At 39.9% G+C, this 23,771-nt stretch overlaps 1 protein-coding gene across 9 annotated transcripts; it reads left to right on the top strand.

Moving 5' to 3' along the window:
- The first annotated feature begins 313 nt into the window (after positions 1 to 313).
- On the top strand, positions 314 to 22,864 carry PPIL4 (peptidylprolyl isomerase like 4). 9 transcript variants are annotated; one of them, XR_012673032.1, is made up of 14 exons: positions 315 to 430; positions 1,527 to 1,594; positions 1,680 to 1,744; positions 3,523 to 3,640; positions 4,171 to 4,257; positions 5,614 to 5,756; positions 6,114 to 6,210; positions 7,637 to 7,753; positions 9,582 to 9,706; positions 12,043 to 12,109; positions 12,966 to 13,077; positions 14,586 to 14,665; positions 15,211 to 15,349; positions 21,456 to 22,864. XR_012673032.1 is itself a non-coding variant. In XM_075146196.1 (14 exons), exons 1-14 carry the CDS (start codon positions 361 to 363, stop codon positions 21,678 to 21,680), a joined length of 1,530 nt encoding a protein of 509 aa, XP_075002297.1. In that variant the 5' UTR covers positions 319 to 360; the 3' UTR covers positions 21,681 to 22,864. The 9 variants fall into 9 exon arrangements, 8 of the variants coding, with proteins under 8 accessions (XP_075002302.1, XP_075002303.1, XP_075002297.1 ...); XM_075146196.1 differs by having other exon boundaries at positions 319 to 430; positions 14,586 to 14,682; XM_075146198.1 differs by lacking the exon at positions 315 to 430 and adding an exon at positions 527 to 1,063 and having other exon boundaries at positions 14,586 to 14,682.
- Positions 22,865 to 23,771: the final 907 nt, after the last annotated feature.

Consider the following 23,771-nt stretch of genomic DNA (forward strand, 5'->3'; position numbering starts at 1 on the left):
TGCGAGAGCAGGGGAAACGGGCGCGCTCGTTGCTGTGTTTGACAGGCCCCTTTCCTCAGGCCGGGGAAGGCATGGAGGCGGGCAGCTGCGAGGGCCGGCTCGGCCTCGGGGCTCTTCCCGCTGCGAGGCCGACTCGCTTGTGGGGGCTCTGAGGAGGGGAGACGCTAGCGGAGGGGAGTTCTGCCCGCGTCTCCAGGGCGCCTGGCAGGATCCCCCAGACAGCCCTCCCTCCCGGCCCGCGGCCTGCCGGGGGGCGGTGGGGCCGCGCTGCCTCGGCGCCAGCTCCTCCTCCGCGCCGGCAGAGGGCGGCCCAGCGACGGCGGGGCGAGCCGCGCCGCCGTGCGCAGGCGGGTGGCGGCCATGGCGGTGCTGCTGGAGACCACGCTAGGCGACCTGGTGATCGACCTGTACACGGAGGAGCGGCCCCGCGGTAGGAGCGCGGCGGGCTGGGGCAGAGACCGGGGCAGGGGCAGGGGGGAGCTGAGGCGGTCGCGGCCAGCGACGGGCGCGGTTTTGCCCATTGCGCGGGCAGGTGGAAGCCCCGAATAAAGCCGCGGGCGGGCTAGTCGCCGCCGGCGGAGGGGCCACTGGGGGCGGCCGGCTGCAGGCAGCGCTTGCAGCCGCTCTCCGCGCCCGAATGGCGCCTGGTCGGTCAGGAGGTGCCGGTGTTTAACCGCCCGGCCCTGCTGGTGGCCGCCGCGGTGGCGCTGGCGGAGGACGCGCGGCTGGCTTCCCTGCGGCTCCCCGGCTGGCGGGGCGGCTGCCGCGGCTCGGGGGGCTGCGGAGGTTCCAGAGGTTTTCCACCGTTCGGGGAGGAAGGGGCCGTGGGGCCGCTCCCCACCCCTCGCCGCCCCAGCCGCCGGCCGTTGGGCTCCCCTGGGCGCTGGTAGCGAGTCGGGCCCGTTGCTGGGGCTGTCGCAACTTGAGGTTTCGCTGCCGGCGGGGCCTCCCGAGGAAGCAGGCTTCAAACGGGAGGTTTCGGTCAGCAACACAGCTTCTCCCACCCGTGTTCTGGCGTGTCGCGTCGGACCTCAGTCCTGGCGTTAGATCCAAACGAGTGCCGGTATGTCCGTGGCCGTCAGCGGTCCCTGTGGGCTTGTAGATGTGTGTTGGAAATACAAGCATCAAGTGCTGTTGGGAAGTTTGGATTTTTTTTTTTTTTGTTATGCCTTTATTATACATGTAATGCGTATTTATTTAAAAAAAATTAGAAAATGTATTCTAAATCGAAAGGCAACTGTGATCTTCTTTCTTAGGTGTTTGGAAAGAAACTGGGGAGAAAAAATGTGCATTTCTGTATAAGTAGCTGTATTTAAGGTTCTCTGAATCACTGTAGGTAGGCTTTAGGAAGGGAGGAAACATTACCTCTCCTTAAAGCCTTTCTTACAGCGTTTATAGGTTGTACGCTGATAAGTTAAGAGTCTGCTCCAAAAACATTTTTCTACACATTGAACTGGATATCTGTTGTACCTATACTTACTATATCTGGGGTTTTCTGTAGTAAATGTTGGTATAATTTCTTACAGCTTGTCTGAATTTTCTGAAGCTCTGCAAAGTCAAGTACTACAACTATTGTCTTATTTATAATGTACAGGTGAGTATTCTCAATTCCTTATTTTTTCCTTCATTTAGATTCACAAACATGAAAGCAATATCTTATGTATTCTGCTTTCTGACAGAGGGATTTTATTATACAAACCGGTGACCCCATGGGAACTGGCCGTGGAGGGGAATCCATATTTTGGTAAGTAAAACTTATGTGTTACTTAATCGACAGAGAAGTTGTATAGGGGAATAGGAGTTCCAATTAGATTATCTTCAGCTCTCTTGGGGCAGAATTACTGATGGGGAGTAAAAATGTTGATGCATAAGCTGCTTTGGTTGTCATACCAAAATACCTTTTTAATTCCTATGCTGCTTTTGGGCCATTCAGATTTTTGTTCTGGACTGCGATTTTTCTATCGCTGACCTTAGAAGCGAAGTTACAACTGACAAGTTGTACATAAATTTCTGTTTATTTAAAAGTTAGCAAATAATTATAGGTTTAGTTTTGTAAGAGAAGTATCATAACTAAGTGGTAGAAAGCAAAATCATTAGCAGTTTGTTACTACTTTTTGTAACAAAATGTATTTAATTGAGCTGGAGGGGAATATAGAGGCTATACTTGATTTCCTCTGTGTATAAGAAAGTAATCCTGTTGTTCTAAAAATTTACTTGAGTTCATTTTAGTCATGTTGAATGTGTATAAGGAAATCACTTTTCTTCCCCGTTTAACATGTTTTCAGTGGTCATGTGCATAAAAGTTGAAGAAATCATTCAAATATGGAAGCTAGCAAACTGCATATGTTCTATATGATTCCTTTGAAATTGTTATTAAAAGTAGAATTAAAATTGCAGAGCAGAACTAGACCTGGAGTGCTGGGGAACACAGCATACAGAGATAAATAGCTCAGTTTGAACAGAGACAGTGTTGCTAGACTCACATTGACTTTTGTAAGTCAGGTCTGTCAGAGCCTCCTAATTACAAAACCTTGAAAACCTGGGTATGTGGGTCACCACTCTGTTGATCCTGGAAGCAGTATAATCTGCTAAGCAGGTGCAAGTCTAGGTAGGTAAACTTGCTGGACCTGAGCTGTCTCTGCACACGGGTAGATCAAGTTTGTTTTGATATTCTGCTCTTTTATAAGGATTGGTCTTCTGAGGCTCTTTAGTATGGCAGATAGAGTAAGTGGCAGATTCTGTTCCGCTACTAGCATGGAGAATGGCAGTTTGTTTTTTCTATCTGTTCATTACTGCTGAAGTCCACGAAATTGGAGTTTCTGTTCTTGCTACCCAGGAAACTGATGCAGGCAAAGTTTAATTTGAATCCTCTCTTCATAGAGGCTTACACCTGCTTAGCAAAATGAGTTCAAACACAACACTGTCCTTAAATTTGGGCAAATGTGTGTATTGACCATGCCTCTGTCAGTTATGGAGTGAGACAAAATGAGTGATATCAGGGTTAGACTTAAAAAATTAAAAAGAATTTAACAATTTGCCAGATCCTGTGTATCTCAAGTTACTGTACACAGTCCTGTCTATGTGATGAACTAAGTTTACACGTAGATTTAGGCGCTTTCCGTTTATCTTGGAAGAGAAATTTGTGACATAAATTATTGCATTTTTACAGTGTGGATTAACTTATTTTTACGGAACCTACTTATCAAAATACGTATTCACTTTATGCCTTAGAAAAAATGTTATATACTGCATTTAAAAACATGCAAATACACCTCCCCATTCCCCCAAAAAAGCCACTGTGAAATGCCTCAGAGAAAAATCTGTTGTTTCCTGTAATATAAAGTGAATTATGTAAATGTACAGGTCCATAAAAATGTGCATGGATGCAATGTAAATTCTGGTTTTATTTGAATGCCAATGTAAAAATTTTTAAGATGTTTTATTTACTGTTTCACGGCATTTGTTTATCTCACTTTTTAAAATTCCTTTGCCTTGTAACGTATTTGTTATATGTATTTTCAGTCAACTGTATGGTGATCAAGCTAGATTTTTTGAGGCAGAGAAAGTGCCGAGAATTAAGCACAAGAAAAAGGGAACCGTGTCAATGGTGAACAATGGCAATGATCAGCATGGATCACAGGTCAGCATACAGTGTTGGAAAGCCTTGATACACTAGTCTAAGTAACTAAAATGAAAATTTCTTGAATTTACAAAAGAGGCATAACAATGACAGTGTCATCTCAATAGCATCACCTTGTAATGTGGTCAAAAAAGCATGTAAAAAAATGGCCACAGATAAGGTAAGTATTTTGCATAGTGTCCCAGGTGCCAATGGGTGTTTGATTACAGACAAGAAAGATTAAAATGCTCAGATTTAAATCTTGTCCTAGATTAATTTTAGAAGTTTTATTTGTTAGAATTCCATCCTCTATTTTTTTCTTTGTTTATTAATTTCTGTTAATACCTTGATGTGATTTTGCTAATTTATAGAATGGGCAGGAAAAAATCCCGTAGTTAAATGGAAGTGAAAAGTAAGGAAATTGGGTTTTAAAATAATCTTACAACTTTTTGGTTATAACTTCATGTTTGTTTGGAAACTGAAATCATACCACAGTTTCCTGTGTATGGTTACATAAAAGTGTGCATTAATAAGACAACGTAAGTTTACAGTTTTATTCCAGTGCTGTTATAAAACAATTTTTAAGAGTGTTGTTGTTCCCTTTGCTGTTCCCGGTTCAAGTGCACAAAGTTTTTGCTGTAGGTATATTTAAAGCTCTAATCTCATAGAATGATATTATTTCTAAATTATTATTTGAGGTGCATTGTCACTTATATATATTAAAATGCCTCACTTGTAATGTCCATATATTTTAATTTAAAAAAGAGGGATTTTTAAATAATGGAAGAGCAATTTAAAAAACTACAGTTTTATTCCAGCTAGAGCTTGTAATATATGGAGTTAATTTTGCTGCTTCCCTGCATGGTCTGTATAAAATTGTTTGGGTGGGGGGTTTAGGAAGAAGAAATGACATTTATATTTACATTTAAGAATGCAGCCTGCTAGCATATACGCAGGAATATGGGAATGAATGCAGTTCCCAGGAACATTATTGCAGCTTCTTCCTTGGGAAAGAAAAATTCCAGTAAGGAACTACGTGGACTTGGCTTACAAATACAATGTAGCTTAGTGTAACCTCTACCAAATACTAACCAGTCTTAACTGCGTTGCAGAGAATGAGGAGTGAGATGTTACCTGTCAGATTGTAAAGTGTGGATGTAATGGTTGTGTTCTGTCATTTGTGCATATCTGCTTCTTCCTCCTTCATCCAAGTGTCCTCTGTCTTTAATTTGTTACCAAGCATTCAGTTGATATTAATTTTCATAGCTTCAGTTTTGCCCTAAAGCGAACCACCTGATTTGTGTTAGGATGCGTTTCAGCTCCGGTTCAAGCTGATCTAAGTCAATGCTACTGTGTTCTAGTTCTCCTCTCAATGCTACTGCATCCTGTTTTTTTGGGAGAGAAGGCTTTGTGATACAAGGGAAGGAAGCAAAAAAGTCTGGCTAGAAGCAGGTGAAGGTAGAACTATGGAAGCTTTTGCCAAAATTGTGAAAATGCACCTGCTGAATGCAGTTTGATGAACAGGTGATTTTTGCTCAGCTCACAGCTCACTGCTGCCCAGAGGGGTAGCCTTGCTCTTTCTGTCCTCTCCCTTTCAACAGCTGTGATGCCTGTAACATCCTTTGCTGATCTTGCTCAACAAACCTACCTGGCAGATAACCATCTGCCCTTCCTCTGCTGGTCTGGTTTTCTGCCAGGTTACTGAGTCATATCAATTCATAGAAGGGTCCAGTGAGCTGGAGCTGCGAGCTTGTGCGGAGGGAGTCGTGTATGAGAGAGCCTCTCTTCCTCAGGCAGTGGCTGTGAGCTGTAGGTTGGCTCACCATGTTCTCGGAGCTGATGGAAGAAGACTAATCTTCTCCTGCAGAAGTCGGGAAGAGATGTTTCCGCCGCCCCCCGCCCCAATTTCAGTGAGAGTTGTACCTCTCCTATGGTAAAACTCAAGCCCTGAATTTTTCTATTTACTGTTACTTGTTTTGTATCTTCTTTTCTAGTTTCTTATTACTACAGGGGAAAACCTGGATTACCTTGATGGTGTGCATACCGTATTTGGAGAAGTGACAGAAGGCATGGATGTGTTGAAGACAATTAATGAAACCTTTGTAGATAAGGATTTTATCCCGTATCAAGATATCAGGTGTGACTGCTTTTAACTTCCCTTTTTGAGGAATACATTATAATTAAACAAATTAATCTTTTTTTGGAAACTAGATTAATATAGCGATGTCAGGTGACCTGTACATGGCATCTTAAATACTCTTTTATTCCAGTATTATTGGTAAAATAAGCAGGTACTAAAATAAACAACTATGTAAGAATTATGTGCAACTATGTTGCCTTTACAAAAGCATCAGTACTAGTATTTACAAGCATACAGTATTTTTGGCTGTTTGGGATATAACTGAGAATCAGTGGGGCTGGTTTCTTGTTACTTGGGTAAAGAGAGTTTTATTTGCATGTGACTGATGCTGGTCTTGATTTTGTTTTCTCTAAGGATAAATCATACAGTAATTTTAGATGATCCATTTGAAGATCCACCTGGCTTGTCTATTCCTGATCGTTCACCGGAACCTACTAAGGAACAGCTAGATGTGAGTGTTTATGATCGCTTCTTGGGAAAAAGAAATAATTAAATAAACTTATCCCTATTAGTGGCCAGCACTAATAAGAATTCTGTCTTTAAGACTTTGTCTATCAAATCTATATCCTGAAAGAACTACACATTTTTAGCGGAGGAGGAGAAGAGATGCTCTTCTACTACGCCAGCTTGAGTTCTGACGTGTCAAATGCTTGTTTGTTATTTGGGGCTATTGCTGCGTTTAATCCAATATGGCAGCTTAATCTTTCAAGAAAAGGATAAAAGGGTGACTTGGGTGCTCTCCATTGTGACTATGGTGGAGTTAGGTTGGAAAGCCATATTTTAGATTTCTAATTACAGTGCAGTTAAGCAGAACATTCAGAATATTCACCTTTGGCATTACTGGGTTTTTGTATGCTCTGGTAGAAGACAAAATATAACTAACATTTATTAATATTAAAGTGCTTACTGCTGTTTGCCTTTTAAATGTGAAATAGTCTGTGTTTCAGTGGAAGTAATCTTGGTCATTCTTTGAGTTTTATCTGCAAGCATGCATACTGTTGTGGTGTATTTGATCAAACAGAAGGAGTTTTCTAAAAATATGGTAGTAATTATTTGTAACTTACTCATAGCATGCAGTTACGGAAGTTGCTATGTGAGATTATGTCCTTGTATGGAAGCAGTTGTTTCAAGCAATGAATAAATTGACTAGAGAGAATATTGTCTATTTTTAACCTTAATAGAATGGAATTAGGCTTTCATAGTACATCTGGACTGTGGTTAGTCTCTGATGGACCTTCAGATATGTTAAACAGTGTAAGGAGTTTAATAGCTCACTGCCAACTGCATGGAGATTTGAAAGCTTATACTTAGTTTTCTTCCCCCCATAGCCTGTCTGAAGATAAACCTTTTGGTGTAGAAATGTCTAAGGAGGGCAGCATTCTAGAGATGCTGATGAGGAGAAAAAAATTAAACCTCAAATCCTGCCTAGATGTAGACGTGTAAAAACAAAATTCTTGTTGTGATATACTGTATTTGATGTTTCAGTCTTGTTAGACAGCACAGATATTTGCAGTGTTCCTTGTCTTCATTTCTGGTAGGAGCTATCTAGATTAGAAATGAGTTGAGATGTTGCATATGAGATGGGAGTATAAAAGAATTTAGAATATCTAACTGAATATGGTTCACATTGGGCCTGAAAGTTCATACGTAGTTCGTAGTGCCTGAAACACATGAGAATAATATCATCTCTCTCTCTGTTTTTTAGTCTGAGTGGGAGGAACAGAATGAAAGCCCAGTTCTGCAGAGATACACAGTGCTTAAGCATTTTTCATGTCTTGGGGGAGTGAGGGGAGAGGTCATCCAAGTAATATTTGGAAAGTGAAAAAGAATTTTTGGCCATGACTTGGTAATAAATAGCTTTTTCCTTCATTTTTCAGAGTGGCAGAATAGGAGCAGATGAAGAAATTGATGACTTGAAAGGACGGTCTGCAGATGAAATAGAAGAAGTTCAGGCAGAAAAAGAAGCAAAAACTCGTGCCATTCTTCTGGAAATGGTGAACATCTTTCTGTATTTACTTTTTAGATGTTATTCCTCTGTGTGTGCATGTTATATTAAGTCTAGGAGAATATATACTATTTATCTTAAAATTGCTCATCTGATGATGATGTCATGGCTTAAAATCTGGGCTATTAAATGTCTGTGGTACAATGAAAAGGATTGAGCATGAGCACTGGAGGTGATTTTCTGATAAAACCGATGATATTTCATTTTCAAAGCCAGGATTAAAAGTGGAGGCTTTATGAAAACTTGCTGGAAATGCATCCATTTAAAAAACATAACATACATAATATGCTGCTGAATAGCTTTAATCCTGGAAAAGGTTTAGCATGTGTGGGAAGGGGCTGAGCTAATTTGAGATAATCTCTTCCTAGTGCATGTAGTGGCATAGAGATTGCATTATTCATATATGTAATGGTTATCTTCCTTCTGTGAGATTAGTTGAATTTAACATTCGTTAACTTTATGTTCTTCCTTCTTAAATATAATGTTTGGTAACTGCTGGAAGTTGTAAACTCCATATAGTTACAAAAATTGTGAATAGGCTTTGAAGTCTTTTTTTTTTAAAAAAGAAAAAAAGAAAAAAGCACACACACTGTTGAAGGATGGGTGAATCCATCACACTTCCTTACAACTACCAAGTTCAAATTTATGGTGAATAGTTTGCAGCAGACACTAATACCAAGGTCAGTCTAGATGTGGCCACAGTGTTGCAGAAGATCGGCAGGTGTGGGCTCTTATTTTGCAGCAGCAGTGGGGCTAATGACCTGTTTTCCAGATAAAGTTAAGGTTAGCTAAAAAAGTTAAGTGTGATATGTGAGCCAATGCAGTAATTTTCCTGTGAGTATTGCTGGGCCGAATGCAATAGGGAGCTATGTTATATATGCTGAAGACAAAAACTAAGTGTACTGCTAGTTTCACTGATTTGAAAAACCCCAACTCTTAGTTCCATTGTTCTTTTGTTGAAACAGTCAACTTCTCTGAGAGTGTCATATGCTTAAACTCCTTTTGTATTCTCTTTTGTGGAATCTGCTTCTTCCTTGTGTTATTTTGCTTCTTTCTGCTATCAAACTAATATGCATTACCTTTATATTAGCATATTAAGTAAAAGATGGAGATAAATTGTTTAAATATCACTAGTCTTTTGTTTAGGTTTTAAAAAGAAGTGCCACAATTCAAAAGGAGGTGGTGTGTGTATTTGCATTTTCCTCTGTAACTTAATTTGCTAGTTCGAGGGTGGGAATTTTGATCAAAGATTGCAAACATTGAAGTTGTGTGTGCTGTAAGCAAGTGTGTTTCTTAGTAGGCATGAATGCTTTCTCCCTTCTGTCTATCTGAACAAAGTTGTATAATTGTAACTTCTCATCCATATCAAGCTATCTTAAATTTAAGCTTATCCTAGCTGTTGCTGGACTTCATGGAAAGGTGAGTTTATTTTAGGTACAGACAAAAACTAAGGAACAGATCCAGTCCATTTTTATTTTTATATCAGAGTGGCTCTAAAAGTACACTTTCACCTTTTAGAACTGTGTATTTGTTATGTTATGAACAGGGAAAGCAAGGTAGAAAGTATTTGTGACTTCACTGAAGTCCCAGTGGTGGAATTGCAAATAGATAATCATTTTTAGGTGCTATGGAAAACACTTTTTTGTGACATTCAAGTTAATCCTGTATGGGGTAGAAAAAATATTGTATTAATTTTTGATTTTGTGATAGGAATGTGTCTGAGATCATCCAAAAGATGTGTTGCCAGTGTGCTTGTGGCAATAAAATGTAGAGAGCTTTAGGCAGAAGTGATGAAAGTCTTTTTCTGTATGCCACAGGTGGGAGACTTACCAGATGCAGAGGTCAAGCCACCAGAAAATGTGCTGTTTGTTTGTAAACTGAATCCTGTGACCACAGATGAAGACCTAGAGATAATATTTTCACGATTTGGTCCCATTAAAAGGTAATTATTGTAAAATAAAAAAGAAAACCTTCTTTGTTGAAACTGAACTTGATTCCTGCCAGTCTCTTTAGGTTTGCCTGTTAAGTAGTATTCTGGCATCTCTGGAGATTTATCCTGTGCCTGCATTTGGCTAGAGACCACAACAATGGTGATACAAAGTCAGATCTAGCTAGAAGAGTATCCTGTCCCAGCAGTGGTTTTAAGTGAAACCCTAGGGAAGTGCAGGAACAAGGAAAGCATATGATCCTCTCCCCAGCCCCCCGTCCTCTCCCTCCTTTCAGCAGTTTTATCTCAGATGCTACCTGAGCTAGATACAGTCTCTGGGGTTTTCTTTTCCATGGGATTATGTATGGTTTTGAGATAAAGCGACAAACATTTCTGGCATCCGATATACTCCTTGTTAATGTTCCTTATGCCTGCTGCCTTTTTCAGTTTTGAACTTGGCTCCTAGTTTCAGTTGATTCCTCCTAGTATCAAAAGATACCCCCTGGTATCAAAAGACATGACGGGCCGTGAAACCTACTTTCCTACACCTCTCTATCCTATACCCCAAAGTAATCTTTTTTCCTTGCTGAGACTACTAGCCTACATACTCATGCTTTGTAGAGGAATTTTCCTTATCTTGTTTCCCTTTCCTCAACCTTTTTCTGTTCTTTTGTTTTCATCTCAAGGTGAGAGGACCAGAACTGCACACGGTATTAAAGAAATTACAGATTTACAGTGGCACAGTGGTATTCTCAACTCCTTTTCTAGTTAATGCTGAAGTGGTTTTTTTTTGTTGTTGTTGGTTTTTTTTTTTTACAATGCACAATTAGGATTCCCCCTCGTGCTCATCTTGTTGCATTTATCTATGTTGAATGTCATTTGCTATCTTGTTGTTCAGGTGGTCTCTTAAGAACTTTCTGCATTTTTTTTCAGTCTTTATTTTTGCTACCTTTAACAATTTAGTATTATCAGCAAATTCCACTGGTGAGCTCTTTACTTTCTCAGTGAGAAATGATTGTTTACACTTACCTGGTCTTTCACATGTTTATCAATGCAAATATGTTTCTTATGCTGTCGCTGCTTAGTTTCCCCAAAAGCCTTTGATGCAGGAGTATTAGAATTTCCAGAGGGATTTCAAAAGACTGCGTCAAATAGATCATCATCACACACAAGCATACTGACTCTTTCAGAGAGCTTCACTTAGGTTTATTCAGATGGTCCTGAGTATGTCCTGTTTATTCAGATGCACGCTAACTCTATCCTGGCTTGAGTTTCTACCAGTTTGTGAGGTACCGGCATACAGGCCTGCAGACTCCCAGATCCTTCACTAGACTGTCTGTGTGTGTGAGTGAAATTGGCATTGTGTTTGCCACTCTTACAACTCCAGCATGATTTCTGGATGTCCTGGGGATTTCTTAGTTTTTTTTTTTCTCTATCGGTTTGTTCAGTACCTCTTTTGCAATCCTTCCACTTTTAGATGGATTCTCTGAATAATCCACGAAGGAGGGTTCTGGCACAAGACTGTCCTACCTTCTTCCTCGCTGATGGCTGCTGCAAAGAATTCATATAGCTTTAGCTTGTCTGAATAGCCTTGTTGTCTCCTTTTTTTTTTTTTTTTAAATTGGTCTTGATCATCTTTTGCATTGTGTATCCTAATCCTGATTTGTCACTTCCTCAGTACACGTGGGGGAGGTCTCACCTTATTAAATCTCACCTTCCTACCACATTTCCTGCCCTAGTTGCGTGTCTGACCTCCTTTACATCCTGTAGTCAGAATTCTCACATCATGTACAAGAGTTTGGTAATACTGATGCAATACTGTATTGTTCCTATTTTGCGTCTACTGATTCAATACTTTAGGCTTCTTATTTTTGCCCAGTGAACTGCCTGATAAGAAGGTGGTTGCTAAAGAGATGCTTGCTAAGAAGAGAAAGTTTGTCACGTGGTGTCTGTTTAAACTTTCCTTAAAATGACTGAGAAAACAGAATGTGAAATTTCTTGTCTTGCATTAGTGAAATGCAAAAAATCAGTAACAAACAATAGTGTTGGAAAACAGGTTTTGCTTCGTTAATCAGAAATTCATACCTAATTCTACACTTCATGTTAACCACTTGTAAGTTAAGTCTAATAATTACTCAAGTAATGCCACATGCATTTTTTCTGTGCAGACACCCCCACATCAATAGGGGTCTCAGAATCAAGTGTTACAATACCTTCAAGGGTTTTTTTTTTTTTAGTGTTCCTTTTTTTTTAAAAAAAACCCTGTTATTCTGCCTTTTAAGTAATGCTTGCCTATCCTACGTTTTTTGCTCCAACAGCATTGACATTTTAATTTCATACCAATTTTTCAGCTGTGAAGTGATTCGAGACTGGAAGACTGGTGAATCTCTCTGTTATGCTTTCATTGAGTTTGAAAAGGTATGTTATTTAGGTATACTGTATGTAGATTCTGCTTATAAGAGTTCGTTTTTGGCATACTTCCATTAAGGAAAAACAGTGGAATCTTCAAGTATGGGGTAGCTAATATTTTCTCTTACTGACTTAGTTATGGAAGTTGTAGGTCCTAAATGAGGCAAACGTTTAACTCTTTCTCTATTCAGCCAACCAGTACAAGTATGTTCTTCTTAGGTTGTCTTGAAACCAGTGGGAGGAGAGTGGGTCCCTTTTTTTCCCCAGAGCACTTTAGGACTTTGAAGAGTTAAAGAAGGGAATGCTAGGAGAAAAAGGAGGCAAGGTGCATGAAGAGAGGAGGGTGTATGAAAGAAGGTAGATTGGTGTGTACAGTAGTGTCCTATATTGGACTTGTAAATGATGCTTGCTTTATCAACACGCTGCTCTTACTGTGAGATTGATAGTAAAAGTTCTCTTGATGGTGCATAGTTTCTTGTTTGTATCTGCTAATCTCTCTAATCTGTGAGGAAAACTGGAAAACACTGGAAAAGTGTTCTCACTTTTCTTTAGCCTCCTTGTGTACTTAAAATGGCGCATTTATTAGTTGTCCTTATTTTCCTTGTCTTTCCTGAATGTATTACATGTGCCAAGCACATAGCTGGATTGGCAAATTTTTAAAATAGTGAAATGGAATTTGAAATGTTTACCTTCGGACAAAGCTTAACTATTTCTTTTGAAATGGCACAATGCAAGAACTGCTGTGCTTTACACAACTTTAGAAAAAATGTATGCCATTAAACAGTTGAATTTGTGTTTTAGCTCTTCAGTGAATATTCCTATGAAATAATCATAACTCAAAATTTTCTGGAAACATTAATATCAGGAGGAAGACTGTGAGAAAGCCTACTTCAAAATGGACAATGTGCTGATAGATGACAGACGGATACATGTGGATTTTAGCCAGTCTGTTGCGAAGATTAAGTGGAAGGGAAAAGGTAGGTACGTTTGCAATTCTTTGACCCTCATAACTTAATAAGCCATGACTTCTAAATTGTTTATGAGCTTAAATCGTCTCATCTTCAGGGGTATAAATGTTCCTGGTACTGTAGTAAATAGAGCAACACAGTTGCTAGCTCTTCACTTGTTCCATATGAAAGAGTAGAAGGTTTTACTACTGTTATATTAACATTACATTGCCATGGATTGCCTTTTTATCGGATGTAGTTTTGCCAGTAAATCATTTGTTCCTCTCAAGCTTTAAAAGTGATGTTTTTTTGATATTACTTACTAGCAAAATAATATAGCAGTACATTGTTACTTTCTAGTTTCTTTTCTTATTCACTGTATGACAGTTGGGTGTATACAAGAAAAAGTCAGTATTGAGGCCAGGGATTTCCCCTCTTCACCTCCTGTAGGTCAGGCATATTGCATAGCAGGCAAACAAACCCAGATGTTTGAGGATGTTTTGGCAGGAAAAAGGTGGTGGGAGAGGTGGATACAGTGGTTATTTGGTTGTTGGGGACATGAGGAAAACACTGGACTTGGAGAGGTAACTGTGCATTGCATTGGTGATGTTCTTGTGTGTCTTTGCCTAAAAATGCAGTCAGCCCTCAATTGTTTGCATACGATTTCTCCAGGTTGGGGCTGGTTGTGGACGCTGAGGTACTAGAATTTGTCCCGCACAGAGCGGAGATGACTTTGTAATCTATACCATGCTCTGCAGTGCATCCTGTATTAACTGACTACATGGAAAACTTTTCTTTATCTGGCTAACTTAGGTCTAAACTGTCCTAAATACTGGAAAGCTAACTATATTGTCATCTTGTTGTGCTTATATAGTACCCAGAAAATGACCTAGGGGAAGTATTGTCCTTCCACCTTCAGTAGCCTATTTCTGACCTAGCCAGTTAATATTGCAGTTTTAAGTATGACCGTGAGATGGCAGCACGTTGCTGTAGAATAGTTTATTAATCTGTGAGCTGGTACTTTCAGGTGAATGGATGGAAAATGAAATCTGTCATGCCCCTCTTTAAATCAAGACATGACAATTTTTTTTATAGTTTTCCATTTGAATTCCTAAGCAGTAGCTGTCTCAGAGGTTTCCCAGAGCAAGGTCATTTAATAATGGGAATAGTCTGTAGGCTTTCACAGTAACAGAATTTTAAGTAGCGTGACATAGGACCTGTAATCAAAGTCGGACTAGTTGCTAAATCCTGCTTTGTGGTCCTGTTCATGTGTTGTCTGCACTGGATATGACTGAGGAGAAAGCCATATGTTGTTTAATGGGATCTGCAAGCAGGAGAAGGACCGAAAATCACAACTTGTCCTCCTGTCTTCTACTCTGTTACCCAGATGTCAGTGTTGTTTCTGGAACTGTATCCTGCTATAAATCTCTGTATGGTTATGAAAAGCCCTTAAATTCATAAGCAGAACTTACTGATAGGTGTGGATCTTGGTTGTTTTTTTCAGTTGGAGTGAATTGAATATATTTTTCTGTGGACAGGTGGGCGGTATACCAAGGACGATTTCAAAGAGTACGAAAAGGAACGTGACAAACCTTCAAAACTTGCTCTGAAAGAGAAGGTAAAACCAAAGCAGGAGTATCCTTTTCTGGCTAAAGGTATTTTTTGCACTAAGTACAGAAAACAGCCTGGAAAAGACTTCTTATTTTTAAAGCCTGCCAAATGGGTGTTTTGCTGCTGCTTCATATAACCATTTGGTGTTTGAGATGGAATCAAGCATTTTGCATTTTTCATTTGGTGACTTCGATGAATTTAGTCACATCAGAATGTGCTGTTTCACTTCCATGTTGTGTGCAGGTAAATAATGTTCCCAGTCCAGAGCCCTGGAATGACATGAGAGAAGAGAAGACCATAGCTTGTTCAGATATCCACGGGTAGAGAAGAAAGGAGAATTGGGACCTGGCTGTACTGTTTGACAGGACAGAATTCAGTCATTTTAGCACAGCTGATTTTTTTCAATGTGTACGATCCTGTTCTGACTGAAATACATAGTAAGTCTTGGTAAACCCTGATCTGATAAACAGGGGTTTGTTTGCTTTGTGAGCTTTTATGTTCTGCCATTTATTGATATTAAGTAACGGATCTGTCCTTAACGAACACCATCAGTGCCAAGTATGACCTTGTGCTGGATGAGGATATAGAAGACTCTCAAACAAGTCAGTCCCACTTGGGTAAAAAACAAAAGAAGAAAAAGCACCACCACTCTGAAGGTGAAGAGGATGAAAAGAGGACCAAAAAATCTAAGGTACTAGCCTCTTTGTGCATTAACTTTATACCCTTTTATTGTTCTCATAATAAGAGAAGCCAAGAAAAAAAAGTCTGATATTGAACTGAGGACATGGTGTGCAAAGTCCCATAAAATACAGCGGTTGTAAACGTACAGAAGGCTGATGTTAGTATCTGATTATGAAGGAGGCTTTCCAAATCTTCCTGGACTTTTGAAGCTTGGCATGTCTGAATGGCTTTTTGCCAAAACCTCCTGAAAAGGCAGTTTAGCCTGTCGTGAAGTAGGAGATCTTCAGCACTTTGAACCTGTTGTTTACATATTCCCAGTCATAAACTAGAGTTAATCGTATTTCATGAATGCAAACTATTTCTCATTTTCTTGCCAAACCAGCATGTATTGGCTTTTTCCCATATGGAATCAGAAACACAATCTCTTTGCATTATCTTTTTTTATTTTTCCTTAACTGCTTTGGAAGTGTTTTTGTAAAATCTGTATGCAGGTTTGCTTGCATCTGTATTGTGCTGTAAAACTCGGACTGTGGAGGATCATCAGAAGATAGTAGTTCTGCCATTCATTAGTTCCGCTGCAGCCTGTCAGGTCAGCATTCTTGGGGTAATCAAGATGTTGATGTTTTATGGCAACAATGTCTGCAATGATAGAGTGGAGGGTTAACCACCACTGAAGTGTGAGCATTAGGGAGAATTGAGCTAAGCTGGAAAAAAAAAAAACCACAAAAAACAAACCCCAATATTTTAATAATGCAAGCTGTATAAGTGAGAACAAAGCTGTCTTCTAGCAATTTTGCAGAAATAAGGTTCCAGCCACAGTAAATAAAGCCATTGTCCTGGCATGAGTTTTGAGTACTGCTTTACAGAAAGCTTACATGATTTGGTCGTTCCATTGCATCACTTCTTGCTGTGATGCTAAAAATAACTTTTCTCATGAACGTTAGCAATTAAATTTTTTCAGTGCCACCAGTAAGGCCTGTTGCTCATTCGTGGTACAAGTCTTTTTGTCAATGTCTGTATACTGATTCAGTTGGGATCCTTTGGGTGGAGGGGAGGGACCTATTCAGGTAATTAAAGTCTCGATCAGAGCATATACACACAAGAGGTCTGAACTAATGTCGGTTTAGATTTCCTCTTATCTTTTTGGCTGATTGACATTGTCGCTTTAACATTCTTGAAACAGGTGTTTCTGGAAGTGGTCTGGAAGTGGTCTTTGTTCTTGATGGTTCAGAAATTACACAGCCAGGAACTGGCTGGTCATGCATTATTAGCAGAGAACATTTTAAAATCATTCAGATGTCTCCCCCCGTGCAGATGGTACAACAAGTATTGGCAGCAATAGGCTGTTAACCTCTGTATGTTATAATTGTTAAAAGGGGACTGCGAGACACATTAGCAGTGGATTTCATAGGACAAAAACATGAGGACAGAGGGATTCCTGGTGCTACTTCCAGGTTCTGGAAAATAGTATTTTCTAGTGCTTGACTCTCTGATCTCTTCTGTGTCTCTGTATATGTTTTTGTGATTTAGTCACCTGTTCCTATTGTGGTTTGTTCCATAGTCTGCTGCTGCTGTATTCTAGTATCTTCTTCTTTCCCACTCCTCTCTGTTGCTCACCTTTACCCGTTTCGGTGTAAATAGCTTAGCCTTCTTATGCCCAAAATCACAGGTGGAGGATTACTTTTATTCTCTGATGGCAAGCAACATAGTTCCCTTTTGGAGCTGTAAAAATGAATTTATGGGAAGAATCTTTCTCTGTGTCTGTACTTGAATATTCTTGTTAGCGTGTACTGTATAGTATGTACATACTGAGCAGTATGTATTCAATTGATTTAGAGATTCAGTAAGTGTCTTGGGCATGGCCCTTTCCTGATGGAATCTGCAGGCAGCTTAGCTGACAAATCCTGTGTAGCATATACAAAATGTAATTTTTTTTTTGTTAGATTTATAATTTGGGCATAATCTGGGGAACTCGTATACAAGAACAGGGGAAGGAGGCATGTTCTTGAGGCAGAGTATGTTCACTGTGAATACCGAGACCAGCACAAAGCATAACAGTATGGAAACCTTTTTGATGAATGGTAGCATTTTTAGTATAGGCAACAAAGCATTTTTCCTTGACCCTATTTTGGAAATATTAGAATATATTTGGGGTAAGAACTTTAAAACAAAACAAGAGCAGACCTTCCACAACTAATTGGCCAAAGATCACAATAGCCATGCTTCATACATAAACTTTCACCCTGAGCCCCTAGTGTGGCAGAGATTTTAATTAATAGAGAACAGGGTTTTATAATGGGAAGTTCTGGCAGCTGAAACTGCAGTTTGTGCTACCAGCTCCAGCTATGACTGAAAGGGTTTTATTTTCTGAATACTTTCCATGATGTTGTTTTTCTGTTCTCTTGCTGTTTGGTTTTTTTCTTTAGCATATTTTGACTCATCCTTTTCTTAGTCTGACACCCATTTCCTGAATCTTCAGCCTCTGTGTTGATGCTTTAAAATATATTTTTGAATCTTGTGCTGTTTGACTTGATTCCAGAGGGTAGAAGAGGTAGGGTGTTGTGGCTTGCTTTTAGTAGGTAACAGGATGTGGGTCTGGACCAGGAGGCTGCACTACCATGTGGGTTTGTGAATAGAATTTGGTAGAGTTTTTTTGAATACAGGTCATGCTTCTGCTTGAGATCTATGTTATGACTTTGTTCCCTTTCCAGTTTTCTCTGTGTTTTTTGGTTCCTTGGAGATTTTTTTTTTTTTTAAGATAACTAAATCAGTGGAGGAGTATAGCCTATCCAATGGATTTTTGTGAGACATAGGGGCTTCCTGACTTTCAGGTTTCTGTAGTACATGGTTTTGGCAAAGATACTGATTTTTCTGGTTTTAATTTCCTGCTCTTACTGCTTACTGGACCCCGTTCTCTTTATATTCACGGTCAAGTTTGATCAAAATCTTCCTCCTGAAAAGGCTGTCTCTATTTGTTTGCTCCTTTTAACCTTTAATTAGTGTGCTTAATGTATGTAGAGGTGGCCTATTTGTTCTACTTTTGTGGTCATGGTATTTCTAGTTGATTTACCTGCAAGTGCAGTTTAGCAAGTTACTACTTTTGGCAAAGCCAGCCATGAACTTCCAGAGAAGTGTCTTTCCCTCCTCATGTGTTTTCACCAACACAGTGCTGGGTTAAGAATTGGGATAATCAGCACTTACTCATTGACTGATAAGAGGCTGTAATCCTGGATTGAGAAATCTGGACTTCAGCAGTAAGAGAGAGCCTGTTTTTAAGTAGGAATCTTTTTCTTCCTCTTCCAATGGGAAAACAGCATGTTTCTGACTTGGATAGGGCGTAAAAGATTTGATTTCAAAATACCATTATTTTTTAGTAACTTAGTGTGTTTAAAAAGTTGACTCTTTTCTGTGCCAAAGACTTCAAAAAGGTAAAATCTCATTTGAGGGGAAACGTAACCAATTTTGGGGGGAACTAAGTTGCACTTCATTCTATTAATTCAAATTACTACATTTTTTTCTTTACTCTGTGATCATATTAGCTACTGTGACGACCTTCTTGTAGCACTTTCAGACTTGCCCTGTACACCTATACCCGAAATGCTTCTGTGAGGGTCATTGTGCTTAGCTGGCTCCATGCTCATATAACTTTTTTTAATCCTTTCAGCAAGTTGCCCTTTTCTGTGGCATTCAATGTAGGATATTTGTCTTCACTTTCAAGTCTTCACTAACCTGTTCCCTGCCCTGACTTGGCTAGTAGCCTGTCTCCAAGGTTGGCTTGGTAGATTTTTCAGCTGGGTGCTCTTCTGCTTTTCTCCTGCTTCTCCTTGTGCTGGGAGGAAACTTCAGCCACAAACCAGCTAGAAGGCAGCAGTGCAGCAAGCCCACCATCTGTTTTTCTGGCCAGTATTTTTGTCTTGTTCCTCTCTACTCCACCACCAGTCTGTCCATCTTCTGATGTTTACTCAGGCCCTGCCGCAAAGGGGCTTGAAACCTGTTGTCTTGTTCAAACAGATGGAGACTGAGGCCTTCGGGTACAAGAGTAATATGGCTGTGCATTATTCTGAAGATGAAGAGACAAACCTCTTATAAGTAGCCGGAATCCCACTCCTTTTTGATGGATTCAGATTTTAAAATCTGTACTGAAATAGTTTGACAGTAAAGATGTGGAACAAGCATTTGGCCACCAGCGAGATTACTGTACCCAGCAGTAGCAGAAATCTTTTGTTACATAGATAAAGATCAAATCTGTGATTATTGATGTGTGTGTTGGTCCAGGGTTTTTGTGTTGCTTATTTTAACTCTAGTATTTCAGCATTATCTACATAATTCTAAAGGGGGTGGTTGTTCTGGGAACCATCCTGATCACTGCCTTTCTGGATAAAAGCTCTTCTTCAAGTAGTTTTTTTTTCACTCTTCTTTTAAATAAATAAAGTTTGCTTGTTTGTACATGCAGTATAGGTTTTAGCCCCACAATTGTGAATGCTACTGTCATGGGTACATATTTAGAAAAATTAAAATCATATCTGAAATTAAGAAAGAAATACTGTGTAATTTAATGCAGACATTTTTCGTAGTTCATAATGATCTGTGTTTAATAGTGGTGTTATTAAAATCCCATAAAATGGTATCTGTCTACTAGAGCATATAGTGATACTAAACTTTCAAGTGATCATACCTTCAAAATAAAAGTGCCAACCACCTTCTTAATAGCAAGTTGTATGTGTATCTTTCTGCAGGATTCTGAAGCTCCTCTTGTATTTTGTTCCACTGTATATCTTAGTTGAATAATAAGATCAAAATAGTTTTTACCAGTGCTTGAAAATGTTAGGAGTTCAAAACTCAGTGTTGTGTATTAAGAAAATCTTTAGAGTTCCTTGAAATGAAATGGCAACTTCCTAAGTGATCTTTATCTTTTTACTTCTAAAATTGCTATGATGCTGTGGCCTGTACGGGTGTTGGTGTCTCCACATAGTCGTTCTAGCATGTGCTCTGCCATAATCTTGTTAGTGTGACATTTCAGAATCTGAGTAATTAAGCCGTCTTTCCTTCATTTACTAATACACAGAAATACTGTCTGCCTAGCGCAACAAGTGAAGCAGTGTTCTACTGGCAGCAATGTTAACATAAACCTTTGTTAACATAAACCTCACTTCTTTCCAGTGCAAATCTGTTCTGTGTGCTGAGCCTCTCAGCGTTCTTGGCGACGATATGCAGAAAGCCAGGGAAATTAAAAATTTCCTCATTTTTGGCTACCTGAACTTGCAGCATTTTTTTGAAGAGTTTTTGTGTGTGTGCTGAAACACCATTACCACCTGTAGTACATACTGTTGGTCTCTCCTTTTTAGGCCATTTTAAATTAGATAGACTTGTACCCCTTAGAGTTTACTATGTCTGTGTATGAGTGTATCTTCCTATTTTCTGTATGGGTCATACCCATCAGCCTGCAAAATGCAACTAATTTTTCATTACCTCATTATTGTTTGACTGTATGTTTAGAAGGATCGGATTCTCCATGTTGCCTTTTCTTGTGGACTTCTAGCTTCAAGGAGGTGAAGTAGTTTGTGTGTGTGTGCATAGTTTTGGTCTTTGTAACGGTGTCGTTCATTTTTTCCAAAGCCTAGAATTTAGGCAATTAAGGATTATTACAGGCAGGTCTTAAAAACTGTTCTACATAGCACTGGAATGTCTGTGGGGTTTCAACCAAAACCTATGATCGAAATACTTCCACTGCTTAGGTAAGAAGTCAAAATCCAAATCTAGCTTAGAAGCTTGTGTGATGCTTATAAAGAGTTTGATAATATCCATCTGAGTAGAATCCCTAATATAACCATTTTTTACTAATGCTCCTTAGGAAATAGAAGCAGCAGCATGCCTGGCAGTCATGCTTTTTTCTGTAAATGCTGACAAAAGCTGTAGACTTACCTTCTTCATGTAGTTACAGTGGAGTTTTTTTATGTGTTATCTTTTTCAAATCATCATGGATGTGAATCTATTTCAGCTAGTACCAGCCTTAGCTAAGGAACCAACCATGCTCGACTCTTTTCTAGTTCTCTTCATGTCTTTGTATATTTTCCCCTTTTGTCTGTAACTACATATCTATTCAATTCCTTTAACAGGATTCCGATCGAAAACATGAAGGAGAACGCTGTAGAGAGAAAACAAAGAGTGAGAAGAAAGACAGGCATCGGAGTCGCAGCCGATCTCAAGAGAGAGACTACACTTACAGCAAACAAAGGGACAAATATAAAGACGACTTGCAAATAAGAGACTGGGATAAAAAAGCAGACAGAAGCAGAAGTCCTAAGAAATCAAAAGACAAAGAGAGATCTAAGTACAGATGAAGGTTGAGGAAAAGAGAGAGGGGAACTAAAATATGTCTTCTTCCAGCATCTCCAACATTCTCTCAAATGGATGTGCAGTTACTGGGTAAAAGCAGTTGCCTTCTGTTGGCAGCTTGGCCTTATAATTCTGTGAATGCCCAGTGTATAACTGTCGGAGTAAGCCTTGGTTCCAAAAAGGTTGTTTCAATAAAGTATTTCACGTTAGTGAAATGGTTTGAGTCTCCAATAAGGAATGTTGTCTAAAACTTTTTGGAAACATAAGTATGCACTAACAACTGAATTGCTCTTCTCCACTGTGAAGAGATTTGCAGGAGGAGGTTGTATTTATCTTTCAGCACTTTCAGATGCTATGGTAATGAGTGTGATAGAAGACCTGGGGAGGCAGAAATGTGCTGTGCATGCTCCTGAGGGAAAGCGCAGGTACCGTTTGTATATGAATATTCAAAACTCTATTTCCTTCCTTTAAAATTAAGTGCTCCTGGTTGGCTTAGTCCTGTCAGCTCTGTTTGCTGGCACCCCTGTGCAGCAGTGGTTAAAGGCAGTGAAGTACTGCTGTGCTGCTTGCAAGCAGGATACTAAATCAATAGCGCTTACTTGCTCACTTATTTACACAGATAACTTGGTGTTGTGGCATTGCTGGAGGATGCCTCTCAAAACTGAGATTTCACTTGATACTTGGCCCATCTGGCCTCTGTAGTTTCAGGGGGATCCAGCTGTTATGATGTCAGGCAGATTTTGTTGGGTGGGTAAGAAAGAAGGAAATAGTTGCTGCAGAATTAGCAGAAAAACAGAATTTGTAACTTGCATTGTATTTGCCAAAGCCTAGATGGGATTAATTTTCAGGTTTCCTGGCAGAAGTAGGTGAGTTAATAACATCACCTGCATTCCTCTGTAGATTAAGAGTTATCTGAGCCTGGGTCCTAGTTAAAGTTGGCAGGCTTTTAAATGTCTGGCTTGCTCTGATAAACAAGATCTCGCCATTTAAACATTATTAGCCAGTATGCATACATTTTAAGAATACGTATTTCCTCCTCTTCCTCTCCAGAGGAGGAGAGATCTTGCATTATTAGGAGGGGAGGGGCAACATGGGGAATAATACTTGTCTTTTCTTTCCTTCCATGGAATGTGTGGTGGCTCGGAGGTAGTCTGCTTTCACGAATAAATTTAACTTTTTTCTTTTGTGATTGTGGTTTTTCTGTAATATTTGCTGTAGTGTCTGATTGTAATTCGTAATGAGGTTTTATAGCTTGATATGTCTCATTGGAATGTGATCTGCAGGACAAGTTCAAGGCAACCAAGAAGAGTCGCTGCAAATTACTGTGCCCTGGAGGGCCAGTAGCTGTGCCTGGCTAGTGCATTTGCGTGGGCTGTATCTAGAAAGTGGACTTCTGATTCTATGGGAAGGCTGGTACTAAAGGAACAAAAGCAGCTGTTTACCCCATGGCAGAAAATTCTGACTAAGCAGGCCAGGCCAGATGCCTAGAATATCCAGACCCAAGCTGAGTGAAGATAGTGAGGGTATTGTATACAGGAATGCGCTTTCCAGCGGCATCTACCCTGACTTTGGTTTGTTAAAGACCAAGTGTATTTGGCTAAGAAGCTGCCTTTTGCTGAATCTCCTTTCTAACTTTTGCGTGCTTCAAAGCACACGAGAAATTCAGCATTTCCATAACTATCTCCTGACAAAACGTTTCTGAGCCACAGGGGACTTGCAGGGGCCTGCACAGTCCTCGCAGAGTCTGAGCAAGAGTGCAGGGGCCGCTGTCCCGGAGGGGGGAGAAGCAGGAAGCCTGCTCCTGGGAGTGTCGGGGGGCCTGGGGCTGAGGACTGCTCGCTGTTCCTGTCAAAGTTTCTGCCTTCAGTCTGGGCATAAGAAGACTTCCAAAGAACTGTACTAGACCAGGATATGATGCCTTTGGGGCAGTGCTGCTGAGGCAGTAGGTTTTCTCTAGCTCTTCCTGCCTTTAGCCTGTTTTGTTAAAGAAAAAAGGTTTGCACTGCCATGCTGTCCACAGTTCTTCTTTTCCATGGCACATTTTTAATATGCAAAAAACATTGGCCAAATTTGGCATGGAAGTGGAGATGCTATCT

The sequence above is a fragment of the Calonectris borealis genome, chromosome 3, assembly GCF_964195595.1.
Source record: "Calonectris borealis chromosome 3, bCalBor7.hap1.2, whole genome shotgun sequence".
Taxonomy (NCBI): Eukaryota; Metazoa; Chordata; class Aves; order Procellariiformes; family Procellariidae; genus Calonectris; species Calonectris borealis.

What these genes read in the sequence shown, in the direction of transcription:
- PPIL4 (XM_075146196.1), top strand. Translation starts at nt 361, where the DNA reads ATGGCGGTGCTGCTGGAGACCACGCTAGGCGACCTGGTGATCGACCTG. An exon ending in ATGATCAGCATGGATCACAG is followed by an intron (nt 3,641 to 4,170) that starts GTCAGCATACAG and finishes GTAAGTTTACAG; the next exon opens with TTTTATTCCAGTGCTGTTAT. An exon ending in CTTTCATTGAGTTTGAAAAG is followed by an intron (nt 12,110 to 12,965) that starts GTATGTTATTTA and finishes CATTAATATCAG; the next exon opens with GAGGAAGACTGTGAGAAAGC.